This window comes from Festucalex cinctus, chromosome 19 (assembly GCF_051991245.1).
Source record: "Festucalex cinctus isolate MCC-2025b chromosome 19, RoL_Fcin_1.0, whole genome shotgun sequence".
Taxonomy (NCBI): Eukaryota; Metazoa; Chordata; class Actinopteri; order Syngnathiformes; family Syngnathidae; genus Festucalex; species Festucalex cinctus.
The window spans coordinates 20,075,605-20,098,043 of NC_135429.1; the positions used below are offsets into that span (position 1 = coordinate 20,075,605).

At 42.8% G+C, this 22,439-nt stretch overlaps 2 protein-coding genes across 6 annotated transcripts in view; one reads left to right on the top strand and one right to left on the bottom strand.

Moving 5' to 3' along the window:
- Positions 1–22,439, top strand: part of top2b (DNA topoisomerase II beta) — a 724,731-nt gene that overhangs the window by 219,486 nt on the left and 482,806 nt on the right. For both annotated transcript variants that reach the window (XM_077506321.1, XM_077506322.1), the window contains exon 12: positions 13,351–13,508. In XM_077506321.1, coding sequence (XP_077362447.1) covers positions 13,351–13,508 — 158 coding nt within the window. The remainder of the gene's footprint in view (positions 1–13,350; positions 13,509–22,439) is intronic.
- On the bottom strand, positions 1,176–12,122 carry LOC144007561 (uncharacterized). Of its 4 annotated transcripts, none has more exons than XM_077507309.1 (5): positions 11,560–12,122; positions 11,374–11,420; positions 11,229–11,279; positions 1,650–1,683; positions 1,176–1,568 (listed from the first exon to the last, which is right to left on the bottom strand). In XM_077507309.1, exons 1-5 carry the CDS (start codon positions 11,681–11,683, stop codon positions 1,273–1,275), a joined length of 552 nt encoding a protein of 183 aa, XP_077363435.1. In that variant the 5' UTR covers positions 11,684–12,122; the 3' UTR covers positions 1,176–1,272. The 4 variants fall into 4 exon arrangements, 3 of the variants coding, with proteins under 3 accessions (XP_077363435.1, XP_077363437.1, XP_077363436.1); XM_077507310.1 differs by lacking the exons at positions 1,176–1,568; positions 1,650–1,683 and adding exons at positions 10,703–11,045; positions 11,121–11,154; XR_013280220.1 differs by lacking the exons at positions 11,229–11,279; positions 11,374–11,420; positions 11,560–12,122 and adding exons at positions 1,757–1,894; positions 2,033–2,574.

A 22,439-nucleotide genomic window follows, 5' to 3' on the forward strand; every position in this document is an offset into this window, starting at 1 on the left:
AGATGTTGGTAAAAACTTTGCAGAGCTGGTCGGCGCATGCCTTGAGTACCTTACCTGGTACGCTATCTGGTCCAGCGGCCTTCCCAGGGCCCACTGACTTGAGCACGCGCATCATGTTCCAATATTGCAGGTGGTTGAGTCCCTGGGAAGGGAGGGGATGGCAGATCCACTGTTGTTCTTTTAACCTCATATCTAGCAAAAAAGCAGTTCAAGTCATGAGCGAGAGAGTCATCTGTGTTTGGGGGGGAGTTGCTCCTCTTGTAGTTCGTGATCTGCTTTATTTCCTGCCACACCATCTTGGATTGTTGTCTGCAACGTGATCTGCTATTTTCTTTTTGTAATCCAACTTCGCCTCCTTGATGGTCCTTTTCATGGCGGCTCTGGCTGCACTGTAGCTGGTCCGATCTCCAGACCTGTAAGCAGCATATCTGGCTTTGAGTAAAGTTTGGACATTTTTATTAATCCATGGTTTCTAATTAGGGAAAACCCTGACATACTTGTCCACAGTAACAGCATCTATGCAGGTTGTAATGTAACCGATTTACAGTTTGAGTGTAATCATCCAGATCTGGCTGCTCATAAGGGTCCCATTTTGTGCTCTCAAAACAGTCCTGCAGCTGTGACAGGGCTCCTTCTGGCCAGATTTGACCAGTCCTCATTTCTGGCTTTGTTCTCAATTGTGTAAATGACGCAGCGACTGTTGTGCAATTTGAAGTGACCAGTAAGTAGTGTCGTGATCATTAGTACTCAACTCAACTTTATAAAGCTAAATAAATAAATACATGAATAAATAAATGGAATAAAAATCAGATTCATAGCAAAACACAGCACACACCACGAAACACCAAAAACAATGTTAACTCTTTGACTGCCAGCCATTTTCGGAAAAGGTAACTCCTATACTGCCAGCTGATTTACAGACTTTTACCGATCTTTCAAGCTCCACAGAAAATGTTGTGTTAGGACTATGGAAACGCGGATACTACCAAATGAAAGATTGAAGTCTCATCTTTCATCTAAAAAAAAAATTTGTTTCTACCTTATTCGGATCTTCAGTAATCAACAATAGAAAACACCTTCGTTTCACCCAAATCCTCTATTTTCTTCCAAAAGATGGAGAAATTAAGCTTTTTGTGAAACGATGTTATTTCATGCACTCTAGTGAATTTGGCACTTTTTTTTTTGCATGAGTGATTCTACAAACACCTAAACTTCTATAAAACACTACCCCAACAATAAAAAATGTTTTTTGATTGCAAAATAACAGTTTATTTACATGCAACAGTAGCAATCCGAACAAACAATTTGGAAAACTCTTTGCAAACTATTTACACGTGCGCAACAGTTTTTGTCAGTCTGCTTCTGCATGGACTGATTTGCGTAGAGGTTGGTATGATGAACGATGTGCTGGAGAAGTTCATCCGTAATGAAGAGCTCCAGGATGTCAGCTGGCAGGTGGGAATTCAGCTCTGGGGCAGCATCCCTTGGTCCTGGTTTTGCAGCAAAGGGGAAGATGGTTGGCTGCCAGCCGAATTCATCAACTTCAAGCCAGCCAGAATCTTTGGGATCTGCAAATATACATTTCAATATCATATATTATTTTAGAGCACTGTGATGCAATGTGTGTGTGTGTGTGTGTGCATGTTTACCTTTTTTTCTTCGATGTATTGGTTGATGCACATTCTGTAAATTATAGAAGTTTACCATCAAATATTTTATTAGAGCTGTGGAGAATCTTTTTTTTTTTTCTTTTTACCTTTGTTCTGCTCACTGTGAGAAGGGTCAGTTTGGGCCCTATGAGGGGGAGCTTGTTGCGGTGTATTGAAAACGTTTTTTTTTTTTTTTACCTTTCTTTGTCGTAGAACCAGCGGTCGGACGTTGCTGTGAGCACGATCTATAAAACATACATTCACGTTTGTATAGGTAATAGATGTTCTAGTGTATATCAGCACATTTACACACGCTGCTAGCAGATCGCCGAAAAGTTAGTAAAGTAATCTTACTAGCAATCTCTTAGCATGTTAGCGCTTACCTTCACGTTCTTTGGAAGACTGTCCAAGACTGTCTTGCATCGGACCCATAGTACTCGTCATCGTCCGATGAAACGTCATCTGTGCAGACGTGCTCAGTTGTGCACCACTTTTCTCCGGTGTTAGCATCGCTAGCCGGTGCGGCCTTAGGACGTTATTAGCATCGCTAGCCGGTGGGGCCTTCGGATGTGGTCGAAACGGCCGCGTCACCGCTTCAACTATGACTTAACTCCGTCATCACTGTGCTCTTGAGCACTGGTCGATGCTTTTGAGCTTTGAAAATAAGGATCAAGCGTGAGCTGATTGCCATCTGTAGCCTTTTTGACTCCCTTAGCCAAGTTAGCCATTCTCTCCCCCTCAACACTCTAGCTCCGCCTCTCTTCTTCTACTGTTGTCTCCTACCCGATCTTGTCCAAAAGACTCATCACAGCCATCTAGTGGCCAGGAATACTCATTATAGTAACCCGATCGGCTTGATACTTGGAGCACAGCTGCCCAAGGCTTTCCTCCACCCGTTTCCATAAAAAAACATAGTAGACGTCAATTAACGTCTATGGCAGCCAATTCTAGGTTTATACTGAACGTCTTTAAACGTTTATGGCGGTCAAAGAGTTAAAGGGATAGTTCGGATTTTTTTCCATGAATCTCTATTTCATCCTCACCTCCAGTGTGTGCGATCAGCACTGACTTACCCTTGACAGTGTTCTGTGAGACAAGTTCTGGTCCGGTGTTGGACGAGAAGAAAATAGTCCGGCGAGTTGGTTGGGGCCACTTAAATAAAGCGTTTTTCTTCGAAAAACAATTTGTGTTCCAAAGAGTGCTCACACAAATCCCCCCTGAAAAAAAAGTCAGACTCCATTACCCCTGGGCACTATTTTCTTTTCATTCGTATCACTGCGCGTCGCCCCGCATACAGCTGATAGACGCGCTGCAGACAGCTGATCCGTGCGCCTTCCGTCTTCGAAAAGACAAACAACTTGTAGTTTAGTGTGCGTTTATCAGCTTCGTTCCATAGGGACGGACCGGCAACTGCAAAGGCTCGATCCCCTCTAAGCCTCTGCTTTGTCCTCGGTACCTCCAATTGTGTCTTCTCTGCTGACCTGAGGCACCGGGCAGGTGCAAGAGATCAGCGAGGTAAGGTGGGGCAAGACCATTTTGAGGTTTCAAAACAAATATTAGATTCTTAAAATGGACTCTAAATTTTAAGAGCAGCCAGTGAAGAGAGGCCAAGATAGGGGTTATGTACTTCCCCTTACGGGCACCAGTAAGGAGACAAGCAGCAGCATTTTGGACAAGCTGGAGTTGCTTGAGGGAGGACTTTCTGATCCCAAAGTGCATTACAGTAATCCAGCCGAGATGTAACAAAGGCATGGATTACCATTTCTAAATGCTGCTGAGATAGCCAGCTGCCTAAGATGAAAAAAACTGGATTTGACAACAGTAGCAATTTGCTGGTCCGATTTAAAATCGCTGTCCATCTTGACACCCAAGGTTTAGACTGTGGGTTTAACAGTGTGTCAGAGGACACAAGTCAGTAGGGTGAGGAGGGCCACTGGGACCAAAGACCATAATTTCTCTTCCCGCTGAAGTTTAAGAAATTTAAAGCCATCCAGGCTTTGATTTCCTCCAGACAGGACAAAAATGGCCTCAATGAGAAAGTGTCTTTTTTACTTATAGATCTAACTGTCATAGCAATGAAAAGAAATCCCATGTTTTCTTAGGATGGAGCCCAAGGGCAGTAAAGTATAGTGAAAACAGTAGGGGCCCCAAGAGGACAGGCTACTGTTGATAATAGCCAAAACTGATTTTTGGAGAAATGATGGGGAACGGAATTATATGTGGCCGGATGGTTTAATCTGGCGGACAACATCTTCTCAAGAACTCAAGGAAATGGTTTCAAATTAATTCACCACCACTGAGCAAGGGACCTGAACGGAGGGGTCAGAGGTGATATTGTTGGTGGTAATGAGATCTCTAACTTTGACGATCTTATTAATGAAAAACTGAAAGAAACTATTGCACAATTCAGGGAAAGAGTTTGTGCAGGTAGGCTAAGGAGGTTTGAGTACTGAGTCAATAGTTTTGAATAGTACATGTGGATTTTGACGGTTTGCCTGAATCGGATTTGAGAGGTGTTATTTTTTGCCTGTTTCACAGTATTCTGGTAACAGCGCCAACAGTCTGTCTTTTTTCCCACTTTCATTCATCTTTGCGGCACTCCGGTTTGGCTGCACGTGTTTTTTCATTGAACCAGAGCTCAAGTCTGACTTTTGACCGGACGGTTTTAAATGGACCCTCTGAATCAAGTATATTGAGGCAGCGTGAGTGGAACCACGAGCCGAGTTCCTCTGTGTTTGAAGTGGGGATACAAAGCTCATTAAAGGCATCAGAGAACTGACCAGCAGTGAAAATTCTATGACTTAACTCATAAGCGGCAGATTTAACAGAAGCAGTAGGATGAAAGTCGACATCAAAGCAAACAGCCATATGATCAGATATCACATTGTCCACTATTTTTATATTTAACACCGGGAGACCATAAATAAAAAACAGGTCTAGAGAATGTCCTTTTTCATGTGTGGGACCACACACACACTGCACGACGTTAAAATGAGTCAATACGGCTTAAAAGTCCTTAGCCAGTGGTTTATCAGGACAGCACACATGACTATTCAAGTCCCCCATCATGAGGATATGATCATATTTGAGCATGATTTCGGCAAGAAGATTTGCAAAGTGATTAAAAAAAGTCCCAATTGTATTTTGGAGGTCAATAGATGACAGCTCAGCATAGTGACAGTTTGGCCGACTTCATAGAAAGTGGCTTCAAAGCTGTTAATCGGTGTGGTAAATAGACGTCATTTACATTTAAAATTCCTCGGAGCATCCAAGTAAACACAACCAGGCGGTAGTAATTCAATCATAGCGGTGGAATCACCGGCGACAGACCAGGTATAGGACATAGGAAAACCAAGTTGTTTGAGGGAAAAAACTCCCTCAAAATAAACTTTTTGTTTGTGGGAGCAGCAGGGGTGCATGGCTCTTCCGTTTGGCGGTATCCGGGAAGCTCCTTTAGAAGCAGGAGGTCGGCACCGCATCCAAAACGCGGAGGGCAGCATGGCCGAAGCTTTCCAGGTGAGCCGACCATCAGAAGTAGCCAGGAGTCGACAGTGTCCGGGATACGCCACAACGGAGTACATCCATGCGTTCGGGAACGAGAAGGGGATGAAGCTTGTTCCAGCGCCCGGTTTAGCTTCAACAGCTAGCCACTGCCTTTTCCCCGGCGCTGCTGCTTGCGCCGTGGAGAAAGCACGTGAACGCGGAAGAGATCAGCTGGAATGTCAGCCAAGAGCGGGGGCAACGTTTACTCCCAACTAGGGGTGTTAAAAAAAAATCGATTCTGCAATATATCGCGATACTACAGCACGCAATTCTCGAATCGATTCAATAGGCTGCCGAATCGATTTTTTAACATCCATTTTTGATGAAAAAATATTCAACAAAACGTCTTAACTTTCACACCTTAAGCATGGAAGAATGTTATATTAATGGAACATTAAGCCTTAATATTTTATTTCAATGCTGTTCTAACATGAAAAAGGTTACAACCTGTTTGTTAAATACAGTGACTCACAGTTATAACACTGAAGTTTGAGATCAATAAATAATAAATTTTCATACAAATCTTACAGTGTACCTGTACAAGTTTACTGAATGGTATTTTCTAAATTGAGTAAAAGAAATCCTAACAATCGACGTGTAAATTCATACCGGGATTAATCAGTATTGAATCGAATCGTGACCGAAGAATCGTGATATGGATCGAATCGTCAGGTACGAGGCAATTCACACCCCTACTCCCAACCATGCTCGAACGTAACCTGGCAATAGCCAGATGGATAAGCGCTTCACTCAAGTGAGTTCTCCGTAATATCTATCTCGTACCTCTACACAGTAATTTGATCAGGAAAGGCGTGACATTCTGTACAATAATACGAACTGAATGGACGATGCGTCATTCGACACGTTTGATTTAACCAATCACGGCCATGGGTGAAAATCTCGTCTTCGTTCTTGCCGAAGGGGGGAAAAGCACGGACATCTTACCAGCTAGAAATGCACGAAGCGCCCCTTGCTGTTTAACATTCAACAAGGAAACACTGAGTAATTCTGCAAGAACACATTTAATTGCAGCGTCCATTCATCCAAGTTAGGTTTGTTTGTTAGCTCCGGCGTCGGCGCTGGCTTCCTGGTTTCGTCACAGTTGCATATCCCGCCCCCAAACACAATGTCATGGTACAAGATGTATTCTCCGGGGTTTGTGAACTCACAAATACTGCGAGAATTCATCTTGCGACAGCAAGATTAGCTCGAATGCACCTGATCCGCTGACTTTTTGTTAAAGGTCCAGCAAGGATTCATGATCGCAGACATAGTGACTCACTCAGTACAGTACCAACCACTGTTAAAAGGAAATAAAGTCGAAACAAGAGGAGAGTCGCCGAACACACTGTCTACCATCTGTCAAGGTTAAAGTGTTAACTAATTAATCATAAAAAATGATCACATTCATCGATTAACACAGACTAACCCCACTCTTAACACAGATTAACCACACTATTAATTTTGACCGCAGATGATCTTTTAGCCGACAGAGGATAGTTACATTAAAGGTAGCACAGGTTGTGTTTGAGCAATGAACATAACTACCTGCGTTAAGGTAAAGCATTTAGTGAATGTTTGCATGGCATTCAGCATATTTGTTCATGTCAAACTATCTGAGTCATTTTTCCCCCATTTTAAATTATTCAAGTAATTGACTGATTAGAAAAAAAAAAAAAGGAGTATGAGCGTTGGAGTGGATTAAAAAAATGTCGAAGATGTCCTCATAACATTAAATGTTGAAATAATTAACACATAAGTGATCTTTGAATTTGGCAGACAAAAATGTTGATAAAGAGCTCTTTAATTAAAGCAGCTCTATGTAATATTTAAAATTTCAAATCTCAAATCTGGCCGAAAACAAACTGCACGCTCGTACACGCTGCGCGCACTCGTACGTGCACGACCTCAATACTGAAGACTGGGCTCTTGATATCCAATTAAACTATGTTTTCAGAGGTAAGAAGTTTTATAATGTTATACAAAGCTGGCCACTTCACGGAATGAGACTCTCGATCCCCACGAAACAATTGATGTCCACGGGACGTGCAGATCATATTGCTTTAGTCGGTCGAAGTCCAGTCCTGTGCTGTACTCCAAAACGATGTGCAAATTACGTCAATTAATTGGACCTCATTCCGATGTTAATATGCAGTTACATATTGTAGTCACCCCGCTCGACGGACGTCAACCTGATTCTAGTCATTATTAGTGTATGTCGCCCCCAGGCTCGCGTCATTGTGCGTTAGCCGAAAGGTGGGCTGTCATTTATGGAAATTGACGATTGTGAAAAACATATAGACCCATTCACTACTTAGTGTGATATGGCCGTGAATGTTATCGCCATTCAGTAGTACCGTTCACATTCCGTTAGCATAATGTAGCTACAATAGGCTGTTTTCACGGAGGAAAATAAGGCGACATTTAGCCTGATTGAAACGCCGCGGAATGGAACGTCCCTTCTTCATAAAGTCATTCTGTTCTATTACATTTAACTTTGCCGCCCCTTTCACGCTAAATGTTGCCGTCCACCTCACTTTCACCCCAATAGTTACGACCGAGAAGTGATCGATCTTGATTACTGCTATTTGAAAACAACACATTTTCTTCTCAATGTCAAGATACTCGCTTCTTACCTTTTCGAGTAGAAAGAAAGCCAGCTGTGAATCACTTTTCTAATCCAAGTCCGATCTCAACGCTCTCCACCGCTGAAATGTCAAACCAACGTTCACTCTCGTTCTCGGCGCCGGTCACTATCAAGTTTAGATTTTTATTTTTTTTCGTGGCACTTGACATTGTTTTCTTTTTTTTTTTTTTTTGAGCAGCCTTCCGCGGAGTAACAGCGGGTGTCTGGGGCAGCGAAAATCTGTACTAGTTCCGTCTTCACGCGACAGGAAACAACTGACGATGACGCGAATAACGTCACATCCCGCAGACAGAGGGCGGGAAATTCGAAGGATTCGGACCGGACGCTTCCGAAATAATATTGCCCAGAGGCTTGTAGGAGTACCCATTGTGAACACCGAAGATGTTGATCTACTAATTAGAATATGTTTCAGTCATAAATGGTCAAATAAAAAGGCTATTGTTAAGATATTTTTTGGGGAAATCCTACATAGAGTAGCTTTAACCAAAATTCTAAGATGTGATTAAAAAATTTAATCGTTTGACAGCTCTAATTATGATATAATGATAATTGTGCAAATGATGCTGAGTCTATGAGTACTGTGTCCACAATGGGCTCTTTGCACAAATCCACTACTTCCTGAACTCATTACCACTCCTTCATTTCCTGTCTTTCACAAGTGGACAAGTTGATTAGTCCAGGTGTGCCTGATCTCAGTAACCACGACGACACACCTGGATTAATGAGTTTGTCCAATCCTGAAAGACCGGAAACAAAGGAGTGGTGTGTAAATAAAGGCCGTTACAATATCAAGAACACATAGTACGTTCTTGTGACATAACAAGTAGGGTCTTGGTAAGCCTGGTCTCAAGAACGTACTTCCCAAGCCCGCATATCTTGCTGCCATATTTCCGTAATTCATCGGTTATATCATGGGACTAGCTTTCAATGAATTTGTACTACTATTTTGATATTTCAAAATGTGTTTGTACAACATACACTGGTTAAAAACCTTCCTTACGTCCTTGTGATTTCGTGAGATGTCATAAATGGCAACCCAAGTACTGTTCCAATCGAAAGTATGCATAAGCCAAGAGACCACACAGAATTCCCGGATGTCGTTCTTTTTTGCTAGCTTAAACCAAGGATGCGTCAGTGGTTGCTTGGTGAAGGCTTGGCTGTGTGAATACATCCCAAGATGCATTTCGTACTTCGAGGAACGAATGGGAGCGGAGGAGCATCACGTTTGTTCTTCTTTCATATACGGCAGATTAGGCACGACGTATGCTCATTGCTGCCCCCCACCGGCATTCGTATTTCCTCCCCTTTTATGAGCGTAAATAAACCACTGTGAGTGGACAACGCTTGGGCACGTAGTTGCGTCGCTTTCCTCCTGAACAACAGCAATCTCCACCCACTTTAGTCACCGGGATGAATTCCTGCCATCGGCTATGGATCAGGTCTTTAAGAAAAAAATAAATAAATCCATTCTCAACAAGTGTCGCAATTACTGGATAGTTGCATCTATTCATTTGGCAAGCACCTCTCTGGCCACGCCATCATTGCCGATCGGCAGCGGTAGCGACCCGCTGGGCTAGTCCCAACTGTAGCAGCTGGCCAGTAGGTACTAACAACAACTAGCCAAGGCTGGCTATCGCTGCTGGGCAAGTCCCCAGGACGTCGACCTTTTCATTGGGCGTGCCCCCGGTGTGACGACACGGCCATCATCGGGGCTAATGGGGATCCTAATAAAGAATTTAAAATGATCTACATACACACACATTCAAATATTATTTTTTATAGATGTACCACAATTTAAGGAGAATCAGAACAAAACCTGCAACTCACATCGGTGTCTTTCCAGAACCTTTTTGTTCCCAGTATAATCCTAAATTGGATGAATCCCATGTATAATTTCAAATGATACTAATTTTATTATTAACGCTCGTAATTATAACATCTAGTCACGGCAATGCATCAGAACCAGGAAGCTCGCAGGAAGAACAACATCCGGGTATTCCATCCTTTCTTTGCTCGCCCCTTTTGGCTTTTTGCGTACTTGCAATTGGAACAGTACTTGGGCCGCGACTGATGACGTTTCAAGACATCACAAGGACGTAAGTACGGACAAGAATGTGTGTTGAGACACGGCCAACGATGACTTAAGTTCAGGAAGTAGTCGAGCTGTGCGAAGAATCCATAGTGATCAACAACAGTTATGAGAATAGAGAGGGTATCAATGATCTTCTCGGCAGTTCTAACTGTCCGTTGCAGTTGGATTTTGTCCTCATTTGTGGTAGCACTAACCCACGATGTGATGTATGAACAAATGAATTAGGGCTGGGAAAAAAAGTCGACCAAGTCGACTAGGTCGACTTTAACTCTTTGACTGCCAGCCATTTTCGGAAAAGGTAACCCCATAGTGCCAGCTGATTTACAGAATTTTACCGATCTTTCAAGCTCCACAGAAAATGTTGTGTTAGGACTATGGAAACGCGGATACTACCAAATGAAAGATTGACGTCTCATCTTTCATCTAAAAAAAAAAAGGTTGTTTCTACCTTACTCAGATCTTCAGTAATCAACAATAGAAAACAGCTTCGTTTCACCCAAATCCTCTATTTTCTTCCAAAATACGGAGAAATCAAGCTTTTTGTGAAACGATGTTATTTCATGCACTCTAGTGAATTTGGCACTTTTTTTTTGCATGAGTGATTCTACAAACACCTAAACTTCTATAAAACACTACCCCAACAATAAAAAAGTGTTTTTTGATTGCAAAATAACAGTTTATTTACATGCAACAGTAGCAATCCGAACAAACAATTTGGAAAACTCTTTGCAAACTATTTACACGTGCGCAACTGCACATGTGTGGTGTGTGTGTACGTGTTACTATTTACAATTGTGTGGATGTTTCAACGACACAATTTTTCTTTTTGTGTGGTATATTGTGGAGCAGTCCCGTGCGTGCTAGGGGGATGCAGCAGGATTTGCATCACAGTTTTTGTCAGTCTGCTTCTGCATGGACTGATTTGCGTAGAGGTTGGTATGATGAACGATGTGCTGGAGAAGTTCATCCGTGATGAAGAGCTCCAGGATGTCAGCTGGCAGGTGGGAATTCAGCTCTGCTGCAGCATCCCTTGGTCCTGGTTTTGCAGCAAAGGGGAAGATGGTTGGCTGCCAGCCAACTTCATCAACTTCAAACCAGCCAGAATCTTTGGGATCTGCAAATATACATTTCAATATCATATATTATTTTAGAGCACTGTGATGCAATGTGTGTGTGTGTGCATGTTTACCTTTTTTTCTTGGCTGTATTGGTTGATGCACATTCTGTAAATTATAGAAGACGTTTACCATCAAATATTTTATTAGTGCTGTGGAGAATCTTTTTTTTTTCTTTTTACCTTTGTTCTGCTCACTGTGAGAAGGGTCACTTTGGGCCCTATGAGTAGGAGCTGAAAGAAACATATACAATTACAATACTATCGAAAGACTTTCCTTTTATTGTTGTGGTGTATTGAAAACGTTTTTTTTTTTTTTTTTTTTTACCTTTCTTTGTCGTAGAACCAGCGGTCGGACGTTGCTGTGAGCACGATCTATAAAATATACATTCGCGTTTGTATAGGTAATAGATGTTCTAGTGTATATCAGCACATTGACACACGCTGCTAGCAGATCGCCCGAAAAGTTAGGAAAGTAATCTTACTAGCAATCTCTTAGCATGTTAGCGCTTACCTTCACGTTCTTTGGAGGACGAAAGACTGTCTTGCATCGGACCCATAGTAGTCGTCATCGTCCGATGAAACGTCATCTGTGCAGACGCGCTCGGTTGTGCACCACATTTCTCCGGTGTTAGCATCGCTAGCCGGTGGGGCCTTAGGACGTTGTTAGCATCGCTAGCCGGTGGGGCCTTAGGACGTTATTAGCATCGCTAGCCGGTGGGGCCTTAGGACGTGGTCGAAACGGCCGCATCACCGCTTCAACTATGACTTAACCCCGTCATCACTGTGCTCTTGAGCACTGGTCGATGCTTTTGAGCTTTGAAAATAAGGATCAAGCGTGAGCTGATTGCCATCTGTAGCCTTTTTGACTCCCTTAGCCAAGTTAGCCATTCTCTCCCCCTCAACACTCTAGCTCAGCCTCTCTTCTTCTACTGTTGTCTCTTACCCGATCTTGTCCAAAAGACTCATCACAGCCATCTAGTGGCCAGGAATACTCATTATAGTAACCCGATCGGCTTGATACTTGGAGCACAGCTGCCCAAGGCTTTCCTCCACCCGTTTCCATAAAAAAACATAGTAGACGTCAATAGACGTCTATGGCGGCCTATCCTAGGATTATACTGAACGTTTTTAAACGTTTATGGCGGTCAAAGAGTTAAAAGTAGGTCGACTGGAAAAATTTAAGTCGACGCGCTGCCCGGAACCATGCCCACGCGGACCTTTTATGCTAACGAGTGTGTTGTGAACTTCCATGCGATGGAGCAACACCTGTGGAAGGCCATGCTTCCTAAGCAGCCACAGGAAGTACATCCTCTGCTGGGCCTTTTTTCAGGATGGTGTTAAAATCTCCCTCTTAGGTCCTGAGAAATTGTAATTCCCAGGAACTTGAAGGTCTTGACGGTTCATACAGGGCCGATGGACAGCATGAAGGGCAGCTGTGGTGAGAGTTGTTTACTGAAATCCATGATCATCTCTACAGGCTTGTGTGTTTAGGGCCAGGTTATGTTATTTGCAACAGCCACTCCTCTTCCTGATGAGACAGACTTCTAAGCATCTTTGATGAGGACGATGACTGTGGTGTCGTCTACAAACTTCAGAAATTTGACAGCTGGGTGCGGTGTAGGTGCAGTTGTTCGCATAGCCGAAGTAGAACAGTGGCACGAGAACACATCTTTGGGGGAACCCAGTGCTGAATGTGTTTGTTGAGGACCGTGTCCCCCTCAGCAAAGCAATACTAAGCTGGCGAAGATTGCAGGGATAGAGGTCAGGGATGATGGTGTTGAACTTAAATCCACAAACAGGATTCTCGCGTAGTTCCCAGTGCTATCGAGATTTTCCTGTATGTTGACTGGCACATCCATCAGCCTGTTTGTTCGGTAGGCAAACTAGAGGGGGTCCAGCCGCGATCCTGTGATTTCATTTGTATCTTCCAGCACGACTCGTTCAGGGGACTTATTGGCCACAGATGTCAAGAGTGGCAGGCCTGTAGTCATTCAGTCTTGAGATCGTAAATTTCTGGGGACTGGGGTAATGGTGGAACGTTTTGAAGCCACAATTTGGCAATGATGGTTACAGAGTAATGATTATGTTGTGCAATTGAACAGCATGCAGTTTGTTTTATTTTGTTACAAAATTTACTGCAATAGCTTTGCCACAGGAATGTTCATAACAACATTTGCAAAATGGAAATTGTTGCCATGGTTGGTTGGCAACACTACCAATGTCAACTAATCAGAGTAAATTGTATTTCAACAATGCATACTGTACATTGATAGGCTTTTGTTTTTTTATACCCATATTCAAGGTGGCAAACACTCCTCGGAATGCACTCTTATCCTCACTGAGGGTGATTCAGCAAAATCCCTTGCTGTTTCTGGACTCGGAGTCATCGGGCGTGATCGCTATGGTGTATTTCCATTGAGAGGAAAAATCCTAAATGTACGAGAAGCAACCCACAAACAGGTATGTAGTGAGTCTAGTTCACCTTCAACAAGTAAGGCATGTTTTTACAAAGTATATGGGCCCTGAGTATTGAACTTTTGTGGAACAGGAAGCTGGCGCGTAGTTACAATGAGCAGACCAGTGCATGGTGGGATAAAGTTTAAAGTTCTCATTATTTAACCTTTCAACATACTAAAATAGTTTTCAAATGTGTAAAAGACATGTCTGACATGCATTCGTCAAAATTGACATAGGATGATATATTTTTGGTGTAATGTTTTACCTTAGGAAAAAGTAGCATAACGTTACTACACAGCCCATGTTGTAGCGTTAGTTTGTGATTGTTTAGGCAATGGTTATTTTGCCATAAACGACAACTCTCCTGCAAGCGTAATTTTGCAGTGAATGTCTTTGGTTTGCCGTGAATGCTTGTACACATTTGCAAGCGGTTATGAATAACATGGACGTGCACATTTAGGCCACTGCGCGGTCGCAACGTGCAAGCTGTCTTTTCGAGACCACTTAGCGGCCGGTTACCATCACAAAGTCACATCAGCTAGGTGGCGAGTTGACAGTCACGGCAAAATAGCCACCGCGGATTGTATCTTGGCAAAACAATATGCGACAGCTTCAGTATTGTCCAGCCACCGTCTGCTTTATCATATCTGACCTCTTATAGTTTCCAAATAACCTCCACATGACAAACGTAGCTCCCACTTTAGGCACTAACACCGGTAATATGGTAGAAGGTATGATATGGCACATCTCTAATGCGGAGAAACCACTCCAGACATACAACAGTCCACATATGAATGCTGTATTCTTTATTTGTTTCCCGAAGCCAAACATTTTGAGTAAAAAATGTGAACAGGGATCTTGTGCGGACGTTCAAAATAGCAGTTTAACGCCAGCGAAGTGAAGCCTTTCACCTTCATATGTAGTAAACATTTTGTTGGGGAGCATGCATGCATGCTTCTAGATGACAATCCTGCCCTTGCCGGCCACCGCTGTCCCGAAGGGGTAAGCGATTGTCTTTATTTTGATGTATTTTTTGTTTGCTTCGCGTTTGGCACTACCCCAACTGCTGGACAGCAATAACGAATGACGAGGAGAAATGCTAAAATGGCGTTGCCACCGTTGTACGGACCTGTCTTGCTGACCGCCTGATTTTTTTATTTTATATTGCCTTTTCTGTATTCAAGAAATGGGTTTACTACAAGTGGGGAAGATATAATAATTGAAAGAATGAGAATGCCTAAGAGACACACAAGCTACAAACATACACAACAAAAAGAAATAAAAGGAACCCCCAACAACCATTAAAGACGTAAGACAACCAGATATGACAGACAGGGCATATGGTGGTAAAGAGTCCTTCGAGAAATGCTGTGGGTACATGTCCTTCAAAAATGAAATAAATCCAGTCTTCTCAAAACTCGGACGAAAGAAGGAAGCACCCACTTTTTCCTGATTATTGTTTCCCCTCCCTACGGAGCATTTGGGACCAGGGAGAAAAAGATAAAAGGAGCAGCTCGCTTCTCGAATTTCTGTGGATGTGATAAACCTTTCCCAGAGGCGGTGCCACTAACCCGAGGGGGGTAGGGGTTGGGTGGTCGAGTGCACTTCTGTGTCTTATTGACGTAACCAAGGCACGGAAGTTGAATCTGCCCGTTTGAAGCACACATTTTAGAAAGGAGGAGAAAGCTAAAGAAGTCGTGGACTAACATTTTTTCATACCTGCTTGGATTATGGACAGTCCGGGGATGCATATTGACAGAAAACCCCACTAAAGTGTATTTTCATACTATGAGACCTTTCAGTGGCTAAGGTGGAATTGAATTGATTACTCAGTGATATATTTTTTTCGGCATTTGCAAATTTGCCTGTTAATAGGGATGGGTGATTACGGACTGCAATTGGCTGGCAACCAGTCCATGGTGTACCCCACCTACTGCACAGAGCCAGCTGGGATAGGCTCGAGCCACCCCCGCGACCCTTGTGAGGAATAAGCGGTCAAGAAAATGGATGGATGGGTGATTATGGAAAAAATAAGCACAATTATTAGGGTCCGAGCAGTGACCGCTGCGAAGTCCCTATTGTTTTTTGTTTGAATTATTATTATTATTTGTCATGTCTGGGGTCACACCAGGGTTAAGTTTGAGTTCATGACCTGTTAAGTTGGGTTCATGACTAGAGGTGGGAATCTTGGGGCACCTCACGATTCGATTGCGATTACGATTCAGAGGCTACGATTCGATTATAAAACGATTATTGATTTCCCCCCAGGCAGCAGAAAAAAAACAATGTATTTTGGTGCTTTTAATGTTTCGTACATTAGTTACAAAAATAGTACAAAAGTCCTCTCAGGCCTAAATAAACTACTATTTCAGTATCAAGTTAACAGTTCAAAACAGTAAATAAAATACTCAAGTCCTCATTCTGTAACAACAGCTTTTAAGTATATTCAGTCTTCAACAGAATAAAACATAGCATTGAGCAAAAATATATTATTTTTATCCACTCAAAAGTGCACTGAGATATAAATGAAAGACAATGTGAACTACTACTTCAATACAAATGCCTAAAAAAAAAAAAAAAAGTGCTTTCCTGCTTTTTAAGTTGTGTAAAGATGAACATGTAAACATTAAAGTTTCTCAGAGGTACAAAAAAAAAAAACCTCAAGTGCTTTTCTGCTTTTTAACTTGTGAAAACATGAACGTGTAAACATTAAAGGGATCGTTCGGCTTTTTTAACAGCACTGACTTCTTTCTGACAGCGTTCGGTGACACGCGTTCATGTTCGACGTTGGACGAGAGGAAAATAGTCCAGCAAGCTGGCTGGGGTCTCGGAAATAAAGCGTTTTTCTTCTAAAAAAAACTATTTGTTTTCAAAAGCGTGATACATTTCCACCACAATACTCTTTTCTGAATAAAGTCAGACGCCATTACCGCCAGCCTACTTTTCTGTTCGTTCGTTCGTATCACTGCGCGGCGCCCTGTAGAACGCTAACCGACGCACTGCAGCCAGCTAGCTGATACTTCCGCCTGAAGTTGTTTGCCTTTTCGGAGCAGGTCTGATCTGACGAAGAGGTGGGTTGGTCAGCTCAGCCATGCTTGTTGTTGTTTTGAATGTCGAGGCGTGAGTTGTGGATGTGTACTCTCGGTCCGTCCCATTAAGCGTCCCGAAGACCGCGCGCGCTACTGCGTTTCAGTTCCGCGTACTTTCCGCTCCGGTCCACTTTTAGTTTCGGTTCCCTTGGCATATTTATATAATCGGAATTTGGACTTTTGTGAATCGTTCTCGATTGTTCCACGGCCGAATCGTGAATAATCTAAGAATCGGAAATTTTGCACACCTCTATTCATGACTGTGAGGTCAAGTGTCTGTTATGTACTGATGTAACAAGTGTCTGTTTTGAACTGATGTAACTAGCATCTAGTTTCAACTGGTTTTAGGCTATGTGATGTTATGTGATGTCAAGAATCTTTAATCCCTTTACCTGGTCAACAGCCAATCAGATAATTCCATATCAGTCCTGTTACCCACATGTCAAGCCACAACCAGATTTATTCCTTGTCTATATAAGCCTCCTGAGAAGTGTGTCTTTGTCGGATTATTGCTAGGGGTGGGACAAAAAAACGATTCGACCAAACCATCAGTCGTCAAGGGGAGCTAAACGGCTGTATCGGTAGCAGACTTGTCAACCGATACAAAATCCGCCGGGAATCCTTAGATACATTGCTTGTAAAGCTGTGGACCGGATATCGCGTTGCTGTGAATCGGTTGCGAGTGAGGCTTTATGGTTTTCATAACAATAGCAAGAGTTCTGCACCGTGCTCTACTTGTTTTGTTTACATTTCAGTAGCACCACTATGCAAGCTACTGCCGTGTTTACAGAGAGCTAGCAAAGTAGCGTTCAGAGACGCTTCATTCCCCGGATGTTGTAAACATAATGCAAAGACGTTACGCACCTTTTTTTTTTGGGGGGGGGGGGGGGGGGGGGGGGCGCCTACCGTCAACGCCGTGCTCGCGACACGGCGCGCGCGCGCACACCGAGTGACAACATGCAACAGTGGAGAGAGACAGTTACCCCGGGTTTTCACCGGATGCGGTTGCGGTGCGGTCCGGCGACGCAAGCAATTAGATTCCATTCATTCGAATGGTGCAGTTTACACCGCTTGCGGGTGCGTTTCGTGTCGACTGCGTCTCAGCTGCGGCGTGCCGCAGGCCTTCCGCAAGGATAGACCTATTTTCTATTTTTGCCGGACGCCGCAGCGGTAGGCCTCCGGCAAATGGCAAGCTAGCACAAAACACATCGAGCGGGACAGGAAGACCGACGCAGTTTCAAAATAAATTTCCGGTTACCTTTCAGAATAAAACACTCGCCAGCTCCTATTTCGCAAGCTTTTCAGCAAAACGTGACGTGGGCGTCGCCGGGCCATGTGCTCATTCACGGTTTAGACACCAGCGAACATGGACGAGGAGAGGTTTATATTGGAGGTGGAAAACCACAAAATAATATATGACACGGCACATCCTTTTTATAAGGACAACCAAAAAAAGGATGCTGCATGGAATCTCATAGCAGAAGAAGAAGAAAAGGTTAAATCAAAAGAAGTCCACCTCTCTTTCTGCTTCTCTGTTGAGCACAGACTTTCTGTATGTTTGTCGTTGTGAAATGCCACATGATCGCGCGCGCGCGGTCCCGCGAGACACGTTGGGAAGTGGGCGGCGACGGAGCTGCCGGACCGCAGCTGTGCGGAGCCGGTGTGGATTGACCAAAAAATTGACCCGTCCGGAGCACGCAGTCAAGACGCACCGCAACCGCACCGCAACCAGCAGAAGCCGGTGCCGTACATCTCGGTATTTCCCATGGCGATCGAGTCCTCTCGGTGCACTTGTATGTCCCGGGCCGGCGTTGGTACTGCGCGCGAGCCAAAAAGAATAACTCCCGTGACGATCCAATGCATGGATTCAAACGACACAGGTATGTCCCACAGCCAACACACCAGCTATGCTAAAAGCACACTGCAAGTATCTCATTTCTCAGTTTGTGGCTCCCTGTCAATGTACACAACTAGCATGAGCATCAGATAGGAGAACTGAGACGTGCCCGCGATTACGTCATCAAACTCAAAATGAACGACAGCCCAAAAAACAAAATATAAACAGTCGTGATTCTGTGGTCATCATCGTGTCTCAGATTAAAAAGACAAAAAAAGATGTCATACATTAACCAAAAATGAATGTGATGGCAAAGAAGAACAAAAATTGTTAAAACAAAAATTGTTAATAAAAAGGTTAGGGCACTTTTGGAAATATTTTTGGATATATTAAGTTGTTAAAATGTGTTTGATAGATTTATTGTTCCATAAGGTGGCTTCATATTTCTTTTGGCTGGACGGTAGGTTTATTTCATGTCTTAAATTTATGTTTCTGAAATACTTCACAATGTGGACATATTCTGTTTAATTGTGTTGGTGTCTTTTTAAAGGTTAAATATTTATATTTCAAATTGAATTATCAGCCTTTTGTTTTCCCGATCCTTATTTTGATTTACACAAAACTAGGGCGCAAAAGATCAAGCAATAAAAATAAAAATCAACAGAGATGATAAAATTTCACTCAGTTCATCAAGTCCATGAAGTTCGATATCCAGTTGATTACATTCGGAGACTTTTGATTCAAGCAGGTGGATTATTGAAAGTTTACTCAGTTCATCAAGTCCAAGTAGCAAGTTGTCGAGATGATTACTTTCGGAGACTTTTGATTAGGCAAATGGATTTTTGAAAGTCAATCAGATCCTCTTCACCAGTGATTTGATCGCATATAGATCATGACAAAAGATTCTTTCCGGTAGTTCGTTGATCACTTGTTGATTAGTACCATGTGGATTATCACAGTCCAGCAGCTTTAGATAACTGGGCATAGTGAAGACCATGTGTCCGACACCTCCTTCAGTCAGATCCGTATTCATCACGATTTTGATTCATCGCGACCTTTTTCTCCAGTTCAAGCAACCTTGTGGCCATGTCTCTCCTCATTCCGTTCATGGCAAGGTTGAGTGCTGCAATGTCGTTTTTCACCAGAGAAGTGTCATCATAGGCCTTAGTTCGGCCGGCTTGCACGCCAGTGATGGCTCTCAGGGTGGCCTCAGCCATTTCCTCTGCATTCTTCTGGCGATCAGGCATTTTGCGCAGCGTACGAAACAGCCAGTGGGTTCCAAGCCCCAGCAGCATCAGCATAACCACCAGCAAAGCCAGCAGGTATACGTCCTCCACGTCCAGACTGGTCAGACACACTGGTCTCCACCTTGCCCAGGAATCCTCAGCATATCCAGACATGTGAGTTCCACTTGGACATGAACGATCAGTAGGTGCAGGTCTCATCATGGAGAAGATTTTGTCATTTTTGTTTCACCTTGCGGTAGCCAATCGGCTTCGAGTACGGCCCACGTCACTCACAGCGTCGTCTCTATTGTCACCCCGAGTGCAACAACACGGCCAGCCGTGACAGAATGATGATCAAGAAAGTGCTGCTAAGTCTGTTTACTTGCTTTTGAACTGTTCCAAGTTAGCAGCGGTGCTTATTATTAATGCCAAAGCTATTTTTAGCACAAATGCCGGCCACCAGATTGTCACTAAAAAAAGCGAAACTGCTATCACGTACCTCAAAATAGGAGAAAATAGTGCCATGTCCCAGGAAAGAAGTGGAAGTAGTTGGTGGCGCTCACTTTTTGTTGACTCGCTAAAGTGCTCCACTTCCTTGTTCACCACGGGACACGCCACCTCTGCTCCGGTGCACACGAAAGCGCGAATTATTGGCAATCGTTCCAAAAACACTCTACGCGGTGAAACGGTCACGAATGAAGGGTTCCAGTTCGCCTTTTCGGATTTGGTAAGAACGTAGCAAAGACTCGTGTTGTTCCTCTTCTCTTTCTTCCTACGAACACACCTTCCTCCTCTCCTTCGACCAACAGTAGCCCAATTTCCACCAGCACCCTGTCAGTCAACAGCACCAATGGCGGGCGTTGTTAACCCGGGATTCGATTGATCCGGTATGGAAGTCATATATTTGATTTGCATGTTTGGTTTGGCCAAAGTTTTACGTTGGATAATAAATAGTTAATTACTTTATAATTTTCATATAATTCATATTTCGATTTCCTTCATTAGCATTCAGCTATATTAGCATTCAGTTCTCAACATTCCCATGCAATTTCTCCAGAAATTGCACTTAGTCTAGTTATTTAAAGCTGCTCTATGTAATAATTTGACCCAACAAAATTCACAATAGTGTTTTTGTTTGACCATTTTATGACTGAAAAGGTTTTTAATAAGTATTTCACATTCAAATCCAAAAACATTTCATACTTTGCCTTTCACTCCCAAACACGTTAAAACATGTTTTTTGTTTGTTTTTTTACACAAGAGCATACAGAAAGCTTTAATATACTGACATAAAGACTTGGCTTCAAACAATGATAGTTATAACAAAAGACGGCCAGCAGGTGGCATCAGAGTTTAAGAGGTAAAAGCTCTTTTTGCCAGTATTTTCAACAGGAATGTGAATAATGATGAAACTTCGCTATATTCTAACGCTAATTGCTGCAAAACAGAAACAGATACAACTCGAGCTGCGAGCAGCTATAAAGGGCCCTCGCAACCCGGGCCACGTTGGGGTATTTGCATGTCGGGGAACTGGCATGTTGGGGTACTGTTTCATAGGAAACCGTCTAAATTGTAAATGTTTTTGTCATGCTTTGTGTTTGCAAAGTTTCATGGAAGGCCAAAAATGATGCACAATGAAAATAAAATCAAAATGGATTGGCACATGGCTATAGAATAATTTTTGGAGGTATTAGGCTGATAGGTGTGCCTCCCAATATTCACACATCTAGCTGAACCATATAATCGGATATACTTCATAAAAATATCTAGACGGCGCTATTGAGCCATTTATTACAAATTGCACAACAAATTATAAAATATTCATGTTCGTGAGAGATCTGATCTGTGTGCAAAATTTTGTGAGTTTTTGCCCATGTTTAGACTCTCAAAAAAAAAATTCTTTGCATACAATGCATCTACAGCAAAGGCGTGTGACAAAATAAAAAAATTCAATAACTTTTCATCTAAAATATCTTAAGATGAAACATGCCAAAGAATGAAGACGATGTGATAAGTTTTGCAGAAAATATGACCCCTATATAAGGCCCCAAAAAGTGGCTACAAATACCAAAGTAAATCAAAATGTCAGACTTCCTGTTTGGTTTAGTATATGGTTCCAAGAGACTTTTTTGTACATCGTGGGCTCTTATGTATGCCTCCAAATTATCATAGCACTAGGTGAAACGTACAACCGTGAATGCTTCGTTAAAGAGGAGATGTTTTTTTTTTTAGCACAAAATGTGATGCCCGGCCCCTACGGGACTTCCTGTTGGGTTTAGCACATGGCACCAAGAGACTTCTTTGTACATCGTGGGCTGTTACATTTGTCTCCAAATTTTCGTAGCTCTAGCTGCTTCGTACAACTGGGAATGCTTCATTAAGAAGGAATTTTTTCCTTTGCAAACTGTGCATGCCACGGCAACAGCGTGCGACGAAATAAAAAGCTTTCAATAACTTTTCATCTTCAACATCTTAAGATGAATCACACCAAGTTTGGAGATGATCGGATAAACTCTGTAGGAGGAGTTCGTTAAAATAAGACCCCTATGAAATGGCCCAAAAAATGGCAACACGTTCCAAAGTAAATCAAAATGGCGGACTTCCTGTTCGGTTTAGCATATGGTTCAAAAAGAGTTTTTTGTACCTTGAGGGCTGTTACATATGTCTTCAAATTTTGGTAACTAGGTGAAATGTACAGCCGGGAATGCTTCATTAAGTTAGAATTTTGAAACACAAAATTTGATGCCTCGCCTCTGGCGGACTTCCTGTTAGGTTTAGCATA